This window comes from Sinohyriopsis cumingii, chromosome 7 (genome assembly GCF_028554795.1).
Source record: "Sinohyriopsis cumingii isolate HCF-2022 chromosome 7, ASM2855479v2, whole genome shotgun sequence".
In the NCBI taxonomy this organism is placed as follows: domain Eukaryota; kingdom Metazoa; phylum Mollusca; class Bivalvia; order Unionida; family Unionidae; genus Sinohyriopsis; species Sinohyriopsis cumingii.
The window spans coordinates 11279414-11302366 of record NC_142967.1 but is presented as its reverse complement, the minus strand read 5'-3'; the positions used below and the strand labels follow the sequence as shown (position 1 = coordinate 11302366).

Below are 22953 nucleotides of genomic sequence, written 5' to 3'. Positions count from 1 at the left end.
GAGCCTCAGGTGTTTTAAAACGCTCCCAATTATTAATCACTGGTTTCTTACCTCTGACTGTGTGGGTTTAAGTCTCAGGCTCGGCCAGTGTGGGTAGGTGAGAAAGCTTGCTAGTAGTTTCTTGTGGGTTGGTGGTTCTTTCCTGGGTTTTCTTTAGTTCTTCCTCCACCATTTATACTAGCCATCACGTATAGCCTATCTGAAAAATGGCATTAAACCCTACAGCAACAACAAGGACAAATTTTGCAGCAATGCTTCTACTGTGGTCTCAACATGCATGCCCTGTCCTTCTACCAAATTTTATACCTATTGTAGCAGGAAGACACATATAATATTGAATGAATTTGGGTTACTTTCCCCCTGCGCTACAGTGTGGAGAGTGGTTAATGTTGGATTTTGGGTGGTTTATATAATAATTGGTATGGTGCTAAAAAGCCTAACAGTGCTGATGTGCCATATAAATACAATCAATCAATCTGAAAGAAAAATTATTTGCCTTGACAAGTCACAGGAGTATAGTTAGATATCTGATATGCAATAATGTTTAATGGTAGACATTTTTGCTGATTACATTAACATACTGATCCATGATTATTTGAAAACAATTTTTATCTTTGAATATAATTTTAAGAAAAGTAGCAAATCTGATTGAACTTGAAATAACTACATTTAGTTCCTTTTCAAATTTTGTATTTTTAACTTCTGAGGGTTCCCTTTCCCCTCCCATTCTGCAATATCTTTGTTGTCATCTATCAGTGGTAAATGGTCAGTTGGCACAATGAAGAAAATTGCTTTGTTAAATATTTCTAATCATATAATTTTTGGAATTGTTCTGTTCCAGTTTTCATTATGCTTTAATTGGGTGATAATTGTAAAACCATGTTTATGTAACTACCTATCCTATGGATGGAAATTCACCAAACATTGTCCATTGGCTGTTTTCTGGTATGTTTTGTCTTTTTACCGAACCATGGGGTCCCTGAAAGATGTTTGAAGGTCATATATCTTAAAATTGATGTTACTGGATGATTCTGCAGGGTTGATCAAATTTGTTTTTCAGCCACTTGTTGAGTTAATTTGCAATAAATTGTTATGTTTTTTATTCTCACTATTTCTTGGTCTGACACAGTAGCATCTGTATTTCTTTCAGCAAGAATTTAAAGGAATTTAATGGAATTCATATGTTTCTCAACTTCTCAAGACTCAACAGAACTGTGTCTTCTGCTCTTAGTATGTCATCCAGTTCCATTGATGACTACACCAGTTGAATTTGTTATGTATATCTGTTTTATGTAACTTCTGGTATATGATTTTTATTTAATTTTTGTAATTTTTGTTCATGGTCGTAAACTGTATAGAATATTTTTTGTTATAAATTTGGGTGTGTAATTTGGCTCTGAAAACACAAATAACATAGTTGTTTATGTACATGTTGATATTTATTATAATAATTGTAATAATAAGACTTAAAATGGCACCTATGATGTATTTTCTCAGTGACTGATGGGGTATGGAAGTTTTGAGAAGAATTCTGTGGCTTCCCCATTGGTTGTTTGAGGTTGTGTGAATATAGTACATCGTGACTTAGTACATCGTAAATCAATAGTGTATGTTGTCATATGGGGTCCACTGCAAAATACAATCGCAATTTATGGTGTATATACGGAGAAAGTTAAGCATTTAGTTCCATTCCAATTTCTGGAGTCAGTCTTTTTGTGTTCCTGATGTAAGTCTACAGATGTATTTTGTGTTGTACTTAGTACTTAGATATATTTTGAGAGGAAAAACATTTGTTTGGACTGTTCATTGGTGATAGAAAGTGCTCATTATTTGGACGATAATATTATTCTGGAACTGTTATAAATTTAGTCGAAAGAATTCTACAATATGAGTCTTGGAGGACCAGTACATTTCTGGTATTGAAATTATAAGGGACTTTTCATTCATTTAGGACTTTCATAGACCTTTATAAGGACTAATTTAGATTTACTTCATTATACTGTAAGTTCCTCTCACATTTTTCATTTATTACTTTAATAATTAAATTGTTGAGTTTTACAAAACTTGGTTTTGCTTCTTTTCCAATGTGTTCCAGTTTGGGATACTGTCAGCAATAACTGCAAAACATCTTTCCCTCAGAGTAAATAAATTCAAGCCAGTGATAATTATCCATTCATTGTGGCTGAAAATTTCTTAGTCACTTTGTTATCTTATATTTGACATTTTTTGCTAACACAGAGTGGGGCTTATATCTCTTTGGAAAATAGTTACCTTGGACTCAGTCAGTCTCTGAATTCCCATTAGGCAGATAAGGCATCTGCCTGGGGTGGCAAAATTTGAGGGTGTGAACAGATTTGAAAGTATTAAGGCACTTTGCTATCGAGTACTGACTGGTTTTAAAATCCAAGGCTTTCAGAGACATCATATTTTCATGGAGTAAAGATCTTTAAAGACTAAGGTTTTATGGCTTTGTTTTGGGTGCATGGTGGTTGTGGTGGTGGTGGCAGGCATTGGCAAATCTTGAGAGTGCCAAGGTGTGGGAAAATCATAAATCTGACACAGGACTTGGTTTACATTTTCCCCCTCTACTTTCATGTGAATTTTCCGTCTTAGAATCTTTCTTATGACTTAGTTGCAAAAACAGTTTATCCAAATAGAAAAGATGACCTCATCTGACAACTACTGTTACTAAAGTGGTTATAACATACATTTGTTCTTTAAATGCAAAACGCAGACAGTTGCTTATTAGCATAATTGTTTCACTTGAAATGCAATTCTAACAATGAAGTTGATCATCTGTATTATCAATTAAAACAATTCAAGGCTCTTTACTCTCACTTCTGTCTGTTAAGTACCTTTCGTTAATTTCATTGCATTCACCACTTGGTGGATTGAAATCAAAGGTTGATCTGCTTTTGGGTATGTGGAATGAGTAAATACAGTAAAACAGTTTAAACACGTTTAATTAATAATTCCAGATTTGTTTTGTTGTAGGATTTTGATTGGCTAATAATTTGATCACTTTGAACTTCGTGCAGTCAAGCAGTAAGATAACTTGGCACACGAGAGAGTAGTCAATGGTCACTTACTGTGTGATTGAATAAATAAAGGGCAGTAGATTAAAGCATTCAGAATGCCTGGAGGGCATGATTGGTCAGATAAATGTAGATAAAGTGTTTAAAATATTAGAGCTTGTCTGGCTTGATTTTAAAAAAAATATAAAATCACTTCCCAATCTGCCAGCTTGTGAAAATTTACTTGTCTGACTTCAAATATGAATGTTCTGGATGTCGGGCTATGAGATTTTCTTAGCTCTATAGTATTGTCGAACTTAAATGTTGGGCTATAGCAGAAGGTTAGTACTGTATGTTGCAGGTTATGAGAATGATGCCTTGATCAAGAGTTTGGCATAGGTGAGGGCAGAGATGGGGATGTGTAATAAAAAATGTCAATCTCTTGATTTGTAATGATAAATCATAGAAGTAGCTTTAGTTATGTATAGCATTACAGTTTTGGGGGGTTCAACTCAAGTTCAATTAGTAAACAGTTGAAATGTTTCCCAAGGAATGTTATTCATCATTGAATGTATACTTCCTTAACCAGTTTTGATACTTGAGATCTAACTTTTTGTGTTGTACTGTTCATACAAACAAAAAAGTAGTGTGTGGAGAATGACTTGCTATATGAAATAAAACTTCCTGCTTGAGACAGAGTGGTGTTACATTACATGTAAATACCCTGATAACTGTGTACATAAATATTGTATATGATTCATATCAGTGACTTTGATAAAAAACTGATTAAAGAACGTACAAATCATACACGAGTAGATAATGTTGCAGCTTCATCGTATATAATGAATGTTCAATAATTTGTCGTAGATTAGGAATGTTTAATTTTTGTGATCACAATTAGGAGCCATGGTGGCTTAATGGTTAGCATGATGGAATTGTAATAAAAAGGTCACAGGTTTGAATTCTCCCTAAATCAGCCTGGGTTACTCTTATTGCCTTGGCACAGTACAGCCTATTGTGTTGATGTTCCACCAAATTAACATTGATCTGAACCAATGTCAACTTTGTCTTGAAGTATATGCTTGCATTCATTTTAATATTCTTGCCCAAATATTGAACATGTTATTTAATGATGTCTGATCCCAACTTTATTTCTACACATTTACTGAGTTCTCCAGATGGCTTGCACTTACGGTAAGGAAGAAACCTTTAAATTTTGGAGTCAAAATGTTTTGCCCATCTAACATTAATAAACTTTGTGAATAGCTTGCATACTGTATAAGGAAGTGAAGTAGGTCATCACTTTCAGGCCAAAGGTCATGGTCACTGTGATTGAAAGAAGAAAATAGTTTCTGTACAATCGTATTAGTTATATATCATATCACAGACCTGGACTAAACTTTGCAAACAGTTAGTATATGAGGTACAGAAGAAGATTATGTATTTCAGGCCAAAAGGTCAGTAGTTAGGGTCATTCTGAATGAAAGAACAAAAATGCAGGGTTCTGAATAGAGTTTCAGGATGAGGAGTCCCAGACAGAAACCCTGGAATAAACATTAAAGTCCCTCGCTTTCAGAAGGATAGAAAGGAAAAGGAAGAAGTACATAATCATTGTTATATTTACAAGTTAAATTACTTTCTGCAGTCTTTTTGGTGTTGTTGTTGTTGTTTTGGGGTTTTAACACCATTTCTCAGCACAAGATAGGCTATAAAATGACAGCCAATATAACTGGTGAAGTATGAACATGGAAACCCCTAGTAAGAACCATCGATCCATGGGAGCTACTGGCAGGCTGGCAGTTTTCTCACATATCGATATTGACCGAGTCCAAGAGACAGGGCAGTGATTGGTAAAGGCAAGCGCTTGAGAAAACTCAGGCATCTGGGGCCACTCAGCAATCTTTAAAAAAGTGTCCACACTGATAATACATGTATAATGCCATAGTCAAAATGACATGTACTGAAGTAGCATTAATCCTTCTTCTCTTCTTGTTATCTGAATGATTAGACAGTACTGAGAAAGCTTTGATTACTTTAATGATTTATACATGTATTGTCACCAATTTAAGCACCATTATGGCAACAAAGGACATCGCTTAATTGCTGAACTCTTGCTGCTGCTTACATTCAAATTCAGTAGAACATCTCTTTCTTGGATGTTACCACATCAGAGGAGGATTAACTGTCACGTTGGCTTGATGGTAAGTCTAGCCATGGCTGACAAAAAATATAAAAAAGGGAGCATCACTGGAAAATTAAGTATTTCATGAGGATGCTTTACATGGAGAAACAGTTTGTCCTCACATAATTTCATGTGTATTTGAATTGAAGCTTGGGTCCCAGATAGCCCTGAAAATGGATTCAGCACAATAACTACTTCAAATTGACAGATCTGACAAAATGTTGTTATGATTTGCACTTCGAGTAGAATCTTTGGTTGTCTTTAGGTCAAAGGTCAGTGTCACTGGTTAAAAATTTTCATTTCTTTGTCATTTCATTTCAACAAAATTTGTTTACATCTTACATTTAAGATAATAAAGAAGCCTATAGGTCTGGGAATCAAACGATTAAAGATCAAGGTTATTGATCTGAAGAAAAAGTATAGTTTTTGCATAATAACTTCTACACCATGTACTTGAAGATTGTTGAGGGCTTGCAATTAAGGTATGGAACAGACCTATTGAATTTGGTTACAAAGGTCAGTGTATTAGTAACATGAAGCAAAATGGGTTTTGCTGTTCTCCATGTCAGAATGATGTTTTTGTTTTTACCTCTTCTGACTGAGGCCATTCATTACATGTCATGCCAAAATATTTCTTATTTTTCTAAGGTGCTTGGTGTCGAATGAGTCCATTTTCTTGCTGATTGCTTGGGTGGTTTTCCAGCATTCAGTTCCATGTAGTAGAATGCTTAGTACATTTCATTTGTTGATTCTTAGTTTTGTCATATGAGAGAGCTTTTTTGATTTCCATTTTTCATGTTGCATGGCAAAGGTTAACTTGGCCTTTGTCAATTTAGATACAGCCTTTGCTTCACTGTTACCATTGGTTGTAAATTTGCTACCTTGGTATGTGAACTTGATTATTCCCACTACTTCCTGCTTTTTAGTTATGTTTCTTTAACTGTGTTGTTTTATGAAAAGCTTAGTTTTTCCTTTGTATATTTTGATAATATGTCTTGTTGGTCCTGAATGAAAGTGGTGCTGATATCATGTCCAGTATGGCTACCAAGGGAAAATCTGGTTATTGCAACTTCTTCTGAGTGGAAAGTCATATTGATATGGGGTTTTCACCAGAAGACTTCATATGACGTCTAGCTGGTCCTGTGTGAAAATAGTGTTGACTGATGATCATCAAATATGGCCACCACAGCAGCCATCTTGAAAATCTTAATGTTATTCCATCTGTATGAAATAATCATATCCATGTTAGCACAGTGCCAACAACATTAAACTGATATAATACACGGCGAGTTTGTTATTGATTTATTATGAAATAAAAGTAAAAAATACTGATTTATCAGTTGAAAATGTCAGTGTTTTTCATTAGCACAAAGTAAAAAAAACTGGCATACAGTGGGGGAAACAATGCTTATAGATGCATCAAATGATTTTATTGACCTTTAACGAGTGCCTTTCAAGTAAGCTTTATGGTGAAATGCTAATTTATACATGTCAGGCTGTAATGGTGTCCTATCTGATGATATCCATACAGCCATCACAGTAGCCATCTTGAAAATCTTGCTACTCTTTCTGAATGAAGTCAAATCAGCATGGGGTTTTCCATGGGATACTAATTCCAGTATCTGTTTGGTCCTGATTGAAAATTGTGCCAGTCTGACTTCATTTGTGGCTGCCACAATAACATTGTGAAAATCTTGCAATGAATTCTTCTGAATGGATGGTCATATTATCATTAGATTTTCACCAAAAGTGATCTAATGGTAGTTAGTTTGTTCTATGGCTGCCACAGTGGCTAATTTGGAGGTCTGATTTGATTGAAAATATCAGAAGCAGTTTTAACACTCTGCAGTTGAAAAACAGCAAAGAAATAAAGTCTTGCTTGAATTATTGGAATTTTGTTTTGGACAGTAGAACATTAGTGGCTTTGAAAGACTGCTTCAAATAGAAACATTTTTTAAAAAAAATTAATAGCTGGTGAGATACCACAGTCACACCTCCCGCAACAAGGTTTAGGTGTCAATATAAAGAAATGCAAGTCTGTGATTTGTATCCATATCTGGAATGTAACTTTTGGACCACTGAAGATATTTAATTTAAATGAAACTTTACCCAATATATGAAATATAGATGGTGTGTCACATGCCTTAGCTACCACCATCTTCAGGCTAAGGTCACAGGAAGGAAAAACTTGTATCCTTGACTGGTATAACTTTTTAGTGACTGAAACTATTGAAACTCAGTTATATCATGATTTGACAGTGTTACAGACTATAGCTGTGCTCCCAGCCTCAAGGTAATATACAAATCAATCACATCAATCCATTAGCTATTTATATATTGTGGCTCGACAGAGTCTTATAAATTCAGTCATACCCCTTGCCTAGAGGTTGAAGGTCTACACATGGATAATATGAGTCATTGGCCTGTTTTCATGTCCAGTTGGTCACTTTTTAACTCTTAGAGGTATTTGGATGAACTTTCCTTAGGTGATAAACTTATCATACAGTTGCCAAATTCCTAGATAGGGAAGTGGTCATGAGATGGGCATATCATGTTCCATTTGTGGACTCTTGTTAAATAATTTCACAATACGAATATATACATGCAATAAATAAATGTAAATAAGATAAAAATTATTTCCTTGTTCAAGTCTTTCCACTTATAATTAAAGGGCCATGCACTGTTTGATTCTTATCAAACATGGATATTTATTAATGGCCTGAGAGTGAAAGATTGTCTTGCTTTAAGATAACAGGTCAAAATTTTCTCTTGCTTTGACACTGAATTTTAATTTACTTCAGATGCTTTGCTATTTTTCTAGCCAGTGTGCTGTGGCCATTTTTGCATTTGTTGTTATTTTGTTTAGAGTGCTTGAATAGCAGTCTGAATTGCATAACAAAACAAAAATATAATGACAGCTAAATTAGATTCACTTCATTTGTCTATAGTGTGACAATTTTAAAATCTCCACTAGAAGGTCTGCACTGGTGGCACACAGAACCAGTTACCTAACCATTTTCAGCCAGTGTTGCCATTGTCGGAATTTTGCACATTATAAATAAAATTCCTGCCAGAAAAAAGACGGAATGTACATGTACCAGAAGTCTCAAAAATAAAATGAAGGTGTGGTTTTTACCTTTAATTTTATATCATTTCCATTTGCACTAGCCACTATGCTCAGCATATGTAAGTTCCCCCATTCTCATAATCCCATATATGACAAAACTTTGAGTGTCTTGTATTGATGATGCACTTCATCATATTCCATAAAACTTCCTTGTTAAGTAGAAAATAGTCATTGGCCAATTGAATAATCTGCCAAAGATTCAGATCAACGTATTTGTGGCCATTGGCCAGTTGAATCCACAGCAGATTCAGATCAACCTATTTGTGGCCATTGGCCAGTTGAATCCACAGCAGATTCAGATCAACCTATTTGTGGCCATTGGCCAGTTGAATCCAAGGCAGATTCAGATCAACCTATTTGTGGCCATTGGCCAGTTGAATCCACAGCAGATTCAGATCATCGTATTTGTGGCCATTGGCCAGTTGAATCCACAGCAGATTCAGATCAACCTATTTATGGCCATTGGCCATTTGAAGAATCCACAGCAGATTCAAATCAACCTATTTGTGGTCATAGGCCAGTTGAAGAATCCACAGCAGATTCTAATCAACCTTTTTGTGGTCATTGGCCATTTGAAGCATCCAGTTATCATACCATAATTATTTTTAAGCTCCAGCCATATTTAATACCTTGCAATCTTCTTCCTCCACCAGGTATACTGGCCACCATGTATAGCCTCTCATATGCCCAAAAAAATGGCCTTAAAGCCTCAACAACAAACATACCTAGCAATCTCTGTTGTTTTTTTCTTTCTTCAGAACTATCATATTGGTACTCATAACATGGCAATACTTTGCATTCTCCTGAATTAGTTAGGTCATTCAGTACTTGTGTCACTCAGTTCATGGAAATGAATGATGTCCTGAATATACCTGGTAGTGGTCACTGCCTTGAAAGAGATGTGTACATTTCAGCCATCTGTTTACTTTGAGTAAATAATATACTTGTGTGCTGATTTCTAGAGGGGATGTTAAATGGAGAAAATTGATTTATAGATTTCAGAACTGGAGCATTAACTTGGGGATGTTTTTCTTGTAGCTTGCATGAATTAGGGTCATAAAAATGTGAATATTAATACTATGCATGTATCAAGCATTGTTATTTCATTTATTTTCCAACTCAAACTCAAAAGTTGCAGGCAAATAAGATCTATTGTGTAAAAATCCATCCTTTTTCAAAGTAAAGACTGTATTATGCACACGTTTTACATGATCTCAATAGAATTCAAGTCGTAGGAAATGTGATTACTAATTGTTCTTTTTCTGTACTTTCAAGTGGACACAATTACTGTACCATGTTATATATACCGGTAGTTGAAAGCAGTTATATGAATGGGGGGAAATGGGATCCAGTATTTGTAAGCCATTCGTATCCTTCAACAGTGACATCTGCTACATAATATAGATGATATCTTCCCTTTTGGAAATTCTTCAAATGGCTGATTTGACATTATCCAATAAATTTATATTTAAAACAAAATAATAAAAATAAATTATTTACAGTATATACATTTTTAAAATTTTTTTTTATGCAAGTGGTTTGCATACTGTATGACTGGAGTTGATTTTAGTGGTTTTTTTTGTTGTCCTTTGAATATGCTAATTTATACATGCAAGGTTGAAGGTTTACAAAAAAATAATGGATCCCCATACTAATCCAAGCATACCTTAACAGTAGCAATTGTCAACACTCATGAAATATTTACCAGAATTGGCATCAAATTAGGTTGTCAGTTTCAGCTACAGAAGGTGTCATTGATATTACATGAAACCATTTGGCTTGAAGCATCATATTTAACAGCGCCATTTAAAAAACAGCAATTAACAGCAGATGTTTCTTAATTGTCTGCAATTAAACTGAAATAAATTTATTGCTGAAATGAACAGTGAAGTGGGAAAGTGTCATTATTTCAATAATTAATCCTTCTCTCCTGCTCAGTGATAGTTGCAAAGAGTTTCAAGATTTTATTTCTATTAAGGGAGAATGTTTGGCATAAATTACATGACCTTTGAGACTACCAGATCTCGGTATCAAAAATCTCCCGTGTCAAGTCAATAGCTTCAGTTTATTTAGTCTTATCGCTATGAAAAGTGTGTTAACTATATAAGCTACTGTACTGTGGGTCATTGTTGGTTAATAATTTGAATTTGTTCATGTTTGCAGTGGAGAGACATATGTGAAGTGCTTTGTGCATGGATGCATCATAGTGGATAAACCATCTCTGATTTCCTTTGCACCAGTGTTAATTTAGGAAGGTGGGGCTAGATTGCCAGTCTGATCCTGGTTTTAATTCATGTGTTGCTGTATATGTGTGTGTGTGTATATATATATATATATATATATATATATATATATATATATATATATATATATATATATATATTTATATATGTAGAGAGAGAGAGAGAGAGAGAGAGACTTTTTGTGTGTGGAGGGGAAATCATGAGCACAATGTCCCTCCGTCACAAAAATTATTTTTTGACATTCAGCTTATAATGATGGTGTTATAAAATTTCATTTGGAAGAAGAAACAATTCACTTGAGCTGTATAATTTTTTCAGCATCTAGTCTGACGAGATTTATATCAGATACATAAAGCCAATAAAGAGCAACAAAAACAAAAAGGAAGACCTCAGCATTAAACTACCAGGAAAACCCCAGTAAGAACCACCCACTGATGGGAAGCTACTGACATGCTTTCTCACACACCCACAGTGGCAGAGCTAGAGACTTGAACCCATGCTGACCGAGTTGAGGTTACATTGATAGGTTAAAGGGGAATGCTTATGCCACTTGGCCACCTGGGACCCTGGTCTGTTGTCTGTCATCAATCACTTAATCAACCAATGTTCATCCATCCCTTAGCACAAGTTTGTTATCACTATTCCCCCTGATCTACTTAACTTATTGCCTTATCCAATGGTCTGTTAGTCCTAGATGTAAACGGTACTGTATGGACATCCAGTGGCTTGAAAATGTTGTTATTACTATTCCTGACAGGATGGTCATATCAGTATGGGTTTTCAGTAAAAGACTTCCGATGATGTCTGGTTGGTCCTAGATGAATATGGTGTTGATCTGAGATCAAACATGGCTACTACAGTAGCCATCTTAAAAATCTTGTTATTGCTACTTCACCTGAATGGATGGTCATGCCAGCACAAGTTTTTCACTAAAAGATTCTTATGATATCTTCTTGTTCCTAAATGAAAATGGTGTAGATCTGTCATCAATGTAGCCACCACAGCAGCCATCTAGAAAATCTTTTGATGGCTACTCCTTCTGAACAGAAAGTCATATTGACATGGGGATTTTTAAAAAGAGGCCTCTTATGATATTTTCTTGGTCCTAAATGAAAATGATTCTGATCTGGGGGTCTGATAGGCTGCGGGGGTGGGGTGGTGTGGGTCAGTTTGAAAATCTTGTTATTAATACTTTTTCTGAATGAAAACTGATATTATCATGGGTTTATGCTAAAAGACATAATGTTTTGTTGATCTTAAACTAAAATGGTGCCGTGGCCATCTTGAAAATCTTCTTACTCCTCTTAAAGGGAAAGTCATTTTGACACGATGTTTTCATCAGAAGAGTTCTTATGGTGTCAACTTAGTCCTCTAAATGAGAAGAGCACTGTTCTGGAGTTGAATATGGCTGATGATGGCTAGCTTAAAAATCTTCTTGTTACTACTACTTATAAATGCTCACATCATCATAGAGTTTTCACTAATCGACTTGTCATGATGTTTTGAGTTGTCAGAGAATGTTGAACTTTCTCTAATACATGTAATTAGGTACAGTCATATGCAATTTAGAATACCGGGTCCTTGTATCCAGTTGTTTGATACCAGTATAAGTTTTCTTTTCTAATACCCTTCTTTTGTATGCTTGAAATTTCAAATGTTTATTAACTAATTTCAAAGGTTTACTGTCACTAAAGTAATCATGATGGACTTTAAAGATTTCCCGTGATATATCTTGTGTTCATTTTGTTTTTGTCGTTTATTCCCTTGATGAAAATCTTGATTAGTTTGGTAGGCTTTATAACTGCTATTTGTTAGTCGTGTGTGTGTGTGTGTGTGCGTGCATGCGCGCATGCACATGCATGTATGCATGTCCACATGTTGCAGAAATAGCAAGATGCCAGTTGTAATAATATCTTTATTTTGCATAAACACATAATCTAACAAGTTGGTTCTTCTGAAAATGAATTGGTTTACTAAGTAAATTTACAGTATTTTTCCGTCATGTAGCTTTGTTAAAAGGATGTGTGAAAGTCATCTTGACCTTCGGTTTGTTTATTTATGATAATGAATTGATAAAGAAAAATTCGTATTCAGTATTGATGAGTATTTATTATATTTCTTAGTTTCTGTATGTGATTATTTTCTATCCAGAAAGAAACAGCAATGTTTTTGGCCATTTATTATTGTTATAAAACATGCCATAATGTAGCAAGTTGAGGAATCTACTTCGACCTTGACTGTATTGTCTTGCCTACAAAAGCTAGAGAAAAAAGTGAGTTAATGAACACAAGACATTTTTTAAAAATCTGTTTCCGGTTTCTAGTTGTGACATTCTCGATTGCAGGCTGAACACAAGGTGACAAAACAGTTAGCAGCGTTGAAGAGTGTTGAGATAAAAACTGAGGAGGACATTGAGGATTTCAACGTGGAGATCGACATCCTCACTGAGTGCAAGCACAAGAATGTTGTTGGGTTACTTGAGGCTTTCTATTTTGAAAGCAAACTTCTGGTAAGATCAGTAATTTATCAAATTGAGTGCATGAGCATAATCCATTATAGTTGCAGTGTATTTGCAGTTCATCAGTCTCATTAATCACATATTTTTAGTGCACTTGCAGTTCATCAGTGTAATTATTCACTTATTTGTGCATTTGCAGTTACATCAGTGTAATTTATAACACAGTTGCAGTGTAATTGCAGTTCATGAGTGTAACTTGTCACATAGTTACAGTGCATTTGCAGTTCATAGCATTAAATAGTAATTAATAGTTACACATTTTGTTAGTTTCTCCAACAGTGTGGCTTTCCATCTGTTTTGCATCATCCATCAGCATTCACTGCTTTCGAATAAAAAACCACAAGATCAGTTTCAACAGAATTTGGAAGAGATCATCTTGTCACAGACATTTATAGTTTTGTACAAATGATACCAGTCAATCATCAAATATGGCCAAATTGCTAAAATTAAAACATTTAAACAGCCACTAAAAACGTGGCAGAACTTACCAATTTTGAAACAGAGCATTCTGTCATGGGTCATCCTAATTGTACAAATGATGTTGGGATGCCAAACGTAAATTTGTGTAATTATTTTGAACTATTATTGAACATTTAACATTCCAAATCAATATGATTAAATTCTGGAAAATCTGATATTATGGGTTACAGTTTTGAAATTGGAGTTTTCTGGGTGAACTCAGGTTGGGACAAAAAAGGTAAAATATGGCAGCAGGGATGGATAGAAAAGAAAGATAATGATAATTTGTAATGAAAACACTTGTGTTTGGTTAATGTTGTGGTCAAAAATGTTGAAGGAGTTGAGGTTTTTGGAATTAAACAATGAATATACAGATTTATTCTCATTGGACCTTAATTGTTACAGGATGTTTACAGGTATGTAGAGACTCAGAAAGACATAATATAATTAAATAGAAATTTATGCAGTGTATTGAATATGTTATCCTTTCTGATCAGGATGTCTCATTTCAGAAGAAACGATGTTAGGGTTTATGATAAGTTGCTCTTGTGTTGTCATATCACAGTTTACTTCGTACTTAAATGAGAGAACACAACATGTTTACATAAATAATGTTCTGTCTGAACCTGAAACAGTTAGATATGGAGTACCACAAGGCTCAATTCTAGGTCCACTACTATTCATTTTATTTTTTAATGACCTACCACTTTTACTAAGAGACTCAATATCATCTACAGATCTCTATGCAGATGACACAACATTGTCAGACATCCAAAACACAAAGCATGAGCTCGAAATTTCTTTACAGAATGCACTAAACAAACTGGAAAACTGGTGCACATGTAATGGCATGGTGGTAAATACTGGTAAAACTAAAATATTACTTATCTCAACACAGCAAAGAAGGACAAATCTTGATAGTGATGAACTATGTCTGACATGGAAGGATACAAATCTGCAAATAGTCTGTCATGATAGGCTACTTGGTGTTCTGGTAGATAATAACCTATCATGGACTGAACATATCAAACATACCAGTAAAAAAGTCAATTCAAGTTTATGGCTTCAATGTAGGATAAGACATTTTCTCCCTGAAAGGCACAGAAAACTATTTTATAACAGTTGCAGATAACCCTATTTGGACTACTGTAGTACAGTATGTGGTAATTCAAATGATAAAAACATAGCAAAGCTGGCACATCTTCAAAAAAGAGCATTGGGCTAATATCAATCCAGAAAGAAAGCAAGGAAAGTTTAGTTGGTAGGTTAAAAATATTACCTATTAAAGACCAAATCTGTTTGAGAAAAGCCAAATTAATGTACAGGATATCTCAGAATAGTGCTCCTGAATATTTACAATCACTATTCCAGCATAGGCTACCTGGTAATACTCCCCACCTGCGATCAATGACTACCAAACAGTATAAAATTCCCAAACCAAATAAGGAGTTATTTAAAAAAAGTTTCCAATACTCTGGAACTCTGCTCTGGAATAGTATTCGAGTTGAGATTAGAAATGCCCACTCTATTTCCTTCTTCCAAACCCAATATATCCAGTGGCTTCAGAGATGCAGCTTAAATAAATGAATTCCGTTGTATGAGGGCCTCAAGGTAGATTAGTTTTTAGCTAATTGTGTTACCCTCTTTAAATAAGGTCATTATTATTATTATTATTATTATTATTATTATTATTATTATGATGCTAGGGTTTATGATAAGTTGCTCTTGTGTTGTCATATCACAGATGATGCTAGGGTTTATGATAAGTTGCTCTTGTCAAATCACAGATGATGCTAGGGTTTATGATAAGTTGCTCTTGTCATATCACAGATGATGCTAGGGTTTATGATAAGTTGTTCTTGGGTTGTCATATCACAGATTATGCTAGGGTTTATGATAAAGTTGCTGTTGTGTTGTCATATCACAGATGATGCTAGGGTTTATGATAAAGTTGCTTTTGTCAAAGCACAGATGATGCTAGGGTTTATGATAAGTTGTTCTTGGGTTGTCATATCACAGATGATTGTAGGGTTTATGATATGTTGGTCTGTGATAAGTTGTCATATCACAGATGATCCTGATCCACCATCAGATTTGGCCATCATTATTAAAACCTTACTTATCAAAAGTAACACAGTAGAATTTCACCAAAGTTGACAGGATGCTTGCTGGATTGTACACCTATAAAATTTGTACAAGTGATGGACAATCCATCATCAAATATGGTAGTTACTATAAACCAGCAAACCTTTAATGGACGTTTCACTTGCTGCTAAACACTGGGGATGCATCTTACTTAGTACTACACACTCATAACAAACTTATTTCATGCCTCATTGACTTTGGTTCATTCTTGAGTACTGACTTGTGTTGATTCTTGAGTATTGTGTATGGCAGAATTACAAAACCAGATGGTTGCATTTGTGTTGGTACAGCAACCTTACTACAAAAGAAATTTACTGACCTGCATATCTGGCTTTTGGTGAAGTTTTCGTATTTAGCTCTTGACCACATAGGCTCTTTTAACATCATTTATTTATTCTATTATAGCATGCTCCATTCTAACAGGAATTTAAATATAACACGGTCATGGTGTGGCTCCCAAAACTTCATATACTTGTATTTTTCTCGTACATTAAAAAAATCTTTCTTAAAAGTATGAAGAAAAAAATGTATAAAGTTTATTAGCGTTTTGGGGAAGAGATTGCGTATGAATAATACAAGCCACTTGTGACATGGCTCCTGAAATTTTTTATGTATTTTTCTTGTACACGAAAAACAGTTTTAAAAAAAAATAAGTACAAAAAATGTGTAAAAAGTTAATTCAGGGGTCGCGTAGGGCTTTGCTAATGTTGCAGACTGTGATTTTTTCCCCTTATTGGCAGCAAAATATACCATCTGACGATTTTTGTTATTATTGGCGACATGTCGGCTGTTTAAACTTGATTACACAACCATTGGTTTGGAGTGGAGAAATTCAGAGGCCCCATGAAAGAAAGCTGTAGACTTGATATAAAATGCACTGAAATTTATCTGTGTAACATAAACAAATTCTTTGTCAATATTGACAAACCATCTTAATAGTGCATTGTTATATCATAATCCGCTTATGTTGACATCTAGATGAGTACTGTTTGTTTTGACATATCCATTTGTCTTTTTGGTGTTTTTTTAATATATATTTCTGGTAGCGGAGATCAACCAGACAAGGCATTATCTCATAATCTATCTTTTGTCGTAGTTTTTGGCCACTTGCTAGAAATTAATATATTTACATTGACTGACATTTTTATGTGGATGTGTAAACTTTCTCTTCTTTTCATTCAGAACTAAATCCATCAGAACACTCACATTTTATGTAGTAATCTGTAATCTTTGTCACCAGACCGGAACACCTGCATCTCCATCATCTGTTGACCCTTTTTTAAATTTCTGACGCATGCTTGGAAGGCAACATCACTCTGCTACCACAAATGTATAAAAAAAACCCAAACCCTCAAACAACAACAAACAAACCACAATCTTACTTGTTGGTCTATTCAATAGGCAAGGAGGAAAAATAAATACAATTGACCAAACGTTGGCCAATTCCTTTATTAAAAATGTATCCAGTTAAATTGTTTGCAGAAATTTCAAAGAAAACAGTACCTTTGATGCACGAATTGTTATGAAAACAAACTAAGCAAATGGAAAAAAAAGTCAGTTTCAATCATGCAGTACAATTATTTGATGTTGCTGCCACAGTAAGAAATGGGCATTTGTTTGGTTCTCTAAAGCTGTTCTTTAGTGGTGACTTCAATAACGCATGCACTCTTCATCAAAGAAAGCCAACTACAATTTCCAATAAAAACAAAAAACCTTTCTTCAAAGTAAGTCAGTACCAAACTTAAATTAAAGCAATGAAATCAGATGGATTTTTTCATTTTCCACGTGACTGGAACACATTTACTATGCTGTGAAAGTTTCCATTTTGCAGGAAAAAAGTTTATGCTCATGAACGCTACCAACGCAGTTTAAAATGCAAACTTTTACCGACTTGGAACATGCTGAAATGTAAATGTGCTTCATCATTCGTTATGTGATTGTGCTATTTTTTCCCCACTGAATTCAAACCAATATGACCTGTGACAACGTTATTGAATACTTTAAATATGTGTGTGCGCGTATTTTTGATGGAATTATTTGTATTGTGGATTCAATGTGTGTGATGAGATTCGTTCATGTTATACATTAGATCTGTATATATAAACAGTATACACATATATGTGCCAGTGCATGGTTCTCAGAATAAAGTTAAATATTATGCAATTTATATACCTTCTCTGTTTCCACTACAGGTGTATTTTTCATTTAATATGCATTGATTTAAGATGGGAACTGTACCAATGAAGCACGTAATTTTTTGCGCCCGCATTTATTACCTAACAACAACAACACCTCCCCCAACTCCCCCCCAGCAACCCTCCACCCCCCTCAAATTTTTAGGGATACATGCATCATTTTCTTCAGCTAACTGATGGTTTGGTCTATAACACAGTACTTTACATAAATTTTGTATTTGTTAATGCTTGAATCATTAATTACATTATTGTATGTATCTAATAGTACTGCACCCACTCAAAAAAGTTGAATAGCAGCAATAATTTACCCTTTGCTATTGCATAGCTTTTACTTTTTTTGTCAAAGAACTCATCTGTTCGATGTGAATGAATCCTCCCACATCTGGAGAATTGAAAATAAGACATGGTCCACTTGTGCATCTTGCATGGCCATGCACAGAATAGTTCTCTGTTTCAAGGACCAGAGAAAATTTTCTAATCTTGCCTTTGCTTTACGGCATTGAGCTCTTCCTTAAACAGGCATCTCAGTACTGCGTGTATCCTGTCTGTAGGTGCTTGTCAAGGCCTCGGTTCAGTACTTTGGGCAGGCATCATGGACAGTTGGTGGGTCCTCTCTATTGTGAGCAATTGTTGTTGACATTAGTTTCGGAAACATTACCCTCTCTCAAGGATCCTCATGTTCTTTCACCAGAGGTCTGGTGAAATTTAAGGGAAGGTGTGCATGCCCTTTTAGAGAAATGGGTAGTCAAGAGGGTCCTGAATGATCAGCCTCTTGCATTCTGCTCCCAGATCTTCCTGGTCATCGAAAAAAGCAGAAAATTTAGTATCATATCTGATCTATCCCCATTGAATTTTTTTTTTTTTCTGGAGGAACAGTTCGGGATGTAGACCAATTCCTCAATCCAGAATGCAATGCATCGCGTCAGATTGGGTGGTCTCCATAGACCTTCAGGACGTTTTTTTGCACATCCCGAAAATCAAGGTTCATCAGTTGAAACACAGGGCTCCCTCCTACACAACAGCCCACACATTCTCCACTTCATGCTTGGCTATCTACCAGAAGTTTTTGAGTTGGGTGCCAGTTGCATCATTCAGGTCATGAGAGCTTCAGCATCAAAGATCTGTGATCCCAGGTTGAGAATTTTCTGTGATTGGTTCGGACCTAGATGTCCCTCTGTAACTTACATTGTTGATTTCCATTTGGTTCTTTTTGAGAACAGTAAATGTTCAGTTTGTCCCATTCCAACACACTTAAATTCACACAGGGCTCTGTGATCAGATCAGCTTTGCACCCTGCTGATCTCATTCATTACTTTGAGCTGCACACACCAGTCTTCTTCTCTTATACCCAGGTTGAATCTTTCTTGTTTTTTGTATGGTATTTAACAAAAACTCCCTATGAACTATTGACTGAGCCTTCCTTTCAGGACTTCACACTCAAGACTATTGGTGTCGGTGAGAAGATGCAGCAAGGTTAATGCATTGTCCATTAACACTGATTGTCTTTGTTTTATTTGGAATTATGACGTTTTCTCTCCTTTGTCAACTGGAACTTTTAGCCAAAACTCAGTTACCTTCATTAGCTCTACTACCTCATTAGATCCCCAGTCTTAGTTGAATCTGTGCTTGAGATGATCAAGACAGACTTTCTTACCAGTTAGAGCATGGTATTACTATCTTAATGCCTCAGAGGTGAAAAGGAAATGTCTTTTCCTTCCTCTAAGGGTTCCATTGATAAAGGTTACCCTTATCACATTGTGGATTGTCACCACAATCAAAAGAGCTTCTCAGAGCATTACTAATAGAGATATTTCTATTATGAAATTAAAAGCCAATGATATTCAGGTCATTGCAGCTGCATCAGCCTGAGCAAATCCTTGGAGGACAGCAGGAAAGCTGCATTTGGCGATCCCATGCTACCTTTTCCTCCTACATTTGCAATAAAGTGAAGGCACTTTCTTTCTCAGGGACCCAACATGAGTCTCATAGGGACACCAATATTTTGTCAGTGAATCTCTTCTTATGGTGAGTTTAATCTATTTTCTTATAGTTTCTGATTAGTTTAGCACATCAATCTACCCACTGAAGTGACAAATTCAGCTATAACATTGATATAAGAAGCTAATACACAATAACAGATCCAAGATGTATGTCACTTTCCTTTATAAAATATTCAAAGCTGTCTGCAAGTTTAGGAATTTACAAGTAAAAAAAACTATGGTCGTAGACTCAAATAAACATTTTTACCTTCAATAATAATGATAACAATGCTGCCCCCCCCCCACATGCTGAAATTAAACAAACTCCTGATTTGAGCTTGCTTTATCATTCACATGAAAAATAAAATATTTACTGCCCAAGGAGCTGATATTATCAATGTTGTACATGCACTGAACTTGACCTTTAAGTTTTCACATTTAACTCCTGACCAAAGAGGATTTTTGTATGTTTTTTACATGTGTGTGCGGAGTTGGATTTTTAGTGTAGCTTTAACAATTTTCCAGTCATATCACTACGATGTCTGCAGTGTGGCAGTTAATATTGTTGTCTAGCATGGGGGCATCATGCTACAGACATGTAGCATCATGTCCCACACATTCACATTATCCTGACACCAGGCTGACCGGTCCTAACACTAACCTCATAATAATGAGTGCTAAGTGCGGCAGCTGCTGATACCATTTTTATGTCTTTGATATGATTTGGTCAGTGTTCAAACCTGTGGCCTTCCGCATCCAAGGTGGTAGTTTTAGCCACTTGGACCACCAGAGTGTTCTTGTTATTTTTTACATACAGTCTTGTCTAGAATCACAAAACCTGGTGATGAGTTCAGTTCCATCTTGATGTGCAGTTCTCCCAAATTTTAGTAGTGGGTCATTATGGGCCATATGCAGCACCTTGCTGATATGCCTTACATTTTGTATTTGATGTTCATTTCTTGGGCACTGTTCATGTTAGTGTTTAAAATTGATCCTGAGATGCATTTCTGTTAGTACCACAACATTATAAAAAAGCAAAAGAAGTGCGTGGTGACCAGCATTTTGTCTTTTAGTGACTTTGTCTAAATTTGTGTATTTAGCTCATGACCACGAGTTTTTGTGCATAATATCATGCCTTGAATCAAGAAAGTCAGTATGGGATGGATCTTGATAAGTAATACACCCTTATTGCAACAAGAGGTGAGGCATGCATCTTGATAAGTAATACACCCTTATTGCAACAAGAGGTGAGGCATGCATCTTTATAAGTAATACACCCTTATTGCAACAAGAGGTGAGGCATGCATCTTGATAAGTAATACACCCTTATTGCAACAAGAGGTGCGGCATGCATCTTGATAAGTATTACACTCTTATTGCAACAAGAGGTGAGGCATGCATCTTGATAAGTAATACACCCTTATTGCAACAAGAGGTGCAGCATGCATCTTGATAAGTATTACACTCTTATTGCAACAAGAGGCCTCTATGCCTTGTAATTTTTTATTCAGGTACTTTGTTCAAATTTTGTACTTATTTTGTGTTATTTATGTTTAGATCATGAATCTTTATAAATGGATGTACTGATAAATCTATGTTAGTTCTACATTTTCACCACCAAAGAAGGTCACTAAGACCAGCATTTTATGCTTTACTAACTTTGTGTTTAGCTCATGGCCACAAAGAGTCTTTCAATCTATATGTACATTCCGGTCTCCTTCAGATCATGCAGTTGGAAGTAGTAATAAGTACGTTTATTCATGATAAACTTTTGATCTTATTGATTATACACTTCAAGTTGGTATCAAATGATTGGTATATTTCAGTTCAGCAACTTGAATACATGCTGGCCCCGTATGAAGCACATGAAGCAGTGCTACTTTTTAGACTGAAATATGACTAATAGAGATCACAATTTTATTACGTACCCATTTAATTTTACATTCTTGCTGTGGTGTTTGATACAGCTGTTCAGTCCATATTTCCTTATCACACCCAGGTTCAGATTACTTACAGTAAGTGCCTTCTTTGACATCTTTGCACAGATATTTTTAAGCACAGTGTCACGTTGTTTGAGAAAATATGCTAACAATTCCTGCCTCATGTTTAAAAATATCTTTGGATAGAATTTGTAATTCAAAGTACTTTGGGTAATGTCAATTCATGTATAATATTATGACTTTAGACCAGTTCCGTTGACCTAGTGGTTAGAGCATCCACCTAAGAAGTGGGAGGTCGTGGGTTTGAACCCCAGTCGATACCAAAGACTTACAAAAATGGTACTAACAGCTGCCTCGCTAGGTGCTCAGCATTAAGAGGTTAGTGTTAGGACTGGTCGGTCTGGTGTCAGAATAATGTGACTGGGTGGGACATCATGATACATGTCTGCGGCATGATGCCCCAGTGCTAGACATCACTATAAACTGCCACACAGCAGACGTCGTATCAATATGGCTGCAAAATTGTTAAAGCTATGCTAAAAATCACACCCACCAATTCTGAAACAAAGAAACTACCTGTCCGTACCTAACCATTGCATTATGGTCAAATTCATGGTTACTTCAAAGAGAACCTTGCCACGGGGTGAGAAACTGTTTGTTTGCCATCAGCAGTGATGTCACCGGAAGCAGCCAGACATTATTCTGTTACATTCACGTTTGGATGTGGAAAGAGTTTGGAGACACTAAACTGCACTCTGAGGGCAAACTAGGCACTTGTAAAAAGGATGGGAAAGGAGTTCAAGGAACTTTGGACAAGATTTGGAACAAAGACTTCTGAGGAAGCTTTCTGGGTTGGATAGAATGCCACCCAAAGATCAGGGAGAGGAGAAGACATGGAGAGCCAGGAGAATAGGCAGTAGTGGGAAGGCACAGGGCCAGAGACAGAAACAAGGGTGCTGGAAGTACGGACAAGGAGGGCCAAGAGAACAGAAACAAGGATACCAGAAGTACTGACAAGGAGGGCTGGGAGAATGGAAACAAGGGTACCAGAAGTATTGACAAAGGAATACATGTTGGAAGTTACAGATGAGTAACATAGAAGGGACACGGGAAGAAAACACTCTCACCTTTAATTTCGTATGATGAAATAA

The 22953-nt window shown here is 35.6% G+C and overlaps 1 protein-coding gene across 2 annotated transcripts in view; it reads left to right on the top strand.

Moving 5' to 3' along the window:
* The window catches only part of LOC149794732 (serine/threonine-protein kinase 10-like), a 202508-nt gene that overhangs the window by 11464 nt on the left and 168091 nt on the right, over positions 1-22953 (top strand). For both annotated transcript variants that reach the window (XR_016422186.1, XM_089964351.1), the window contains exon 2: positions 12911-13075. Coding sequence is in view for 1 of the 2 variants with exons in the window: in XM_089964351.1 (XP_089820477.1) it covers positions 12911-13075 (165 nt within the window). In the remaining variant the exon portion in view is untranslated. The remainder of the gene's footprint in view (positions 1-12910; positions 13076-22953) is intronic.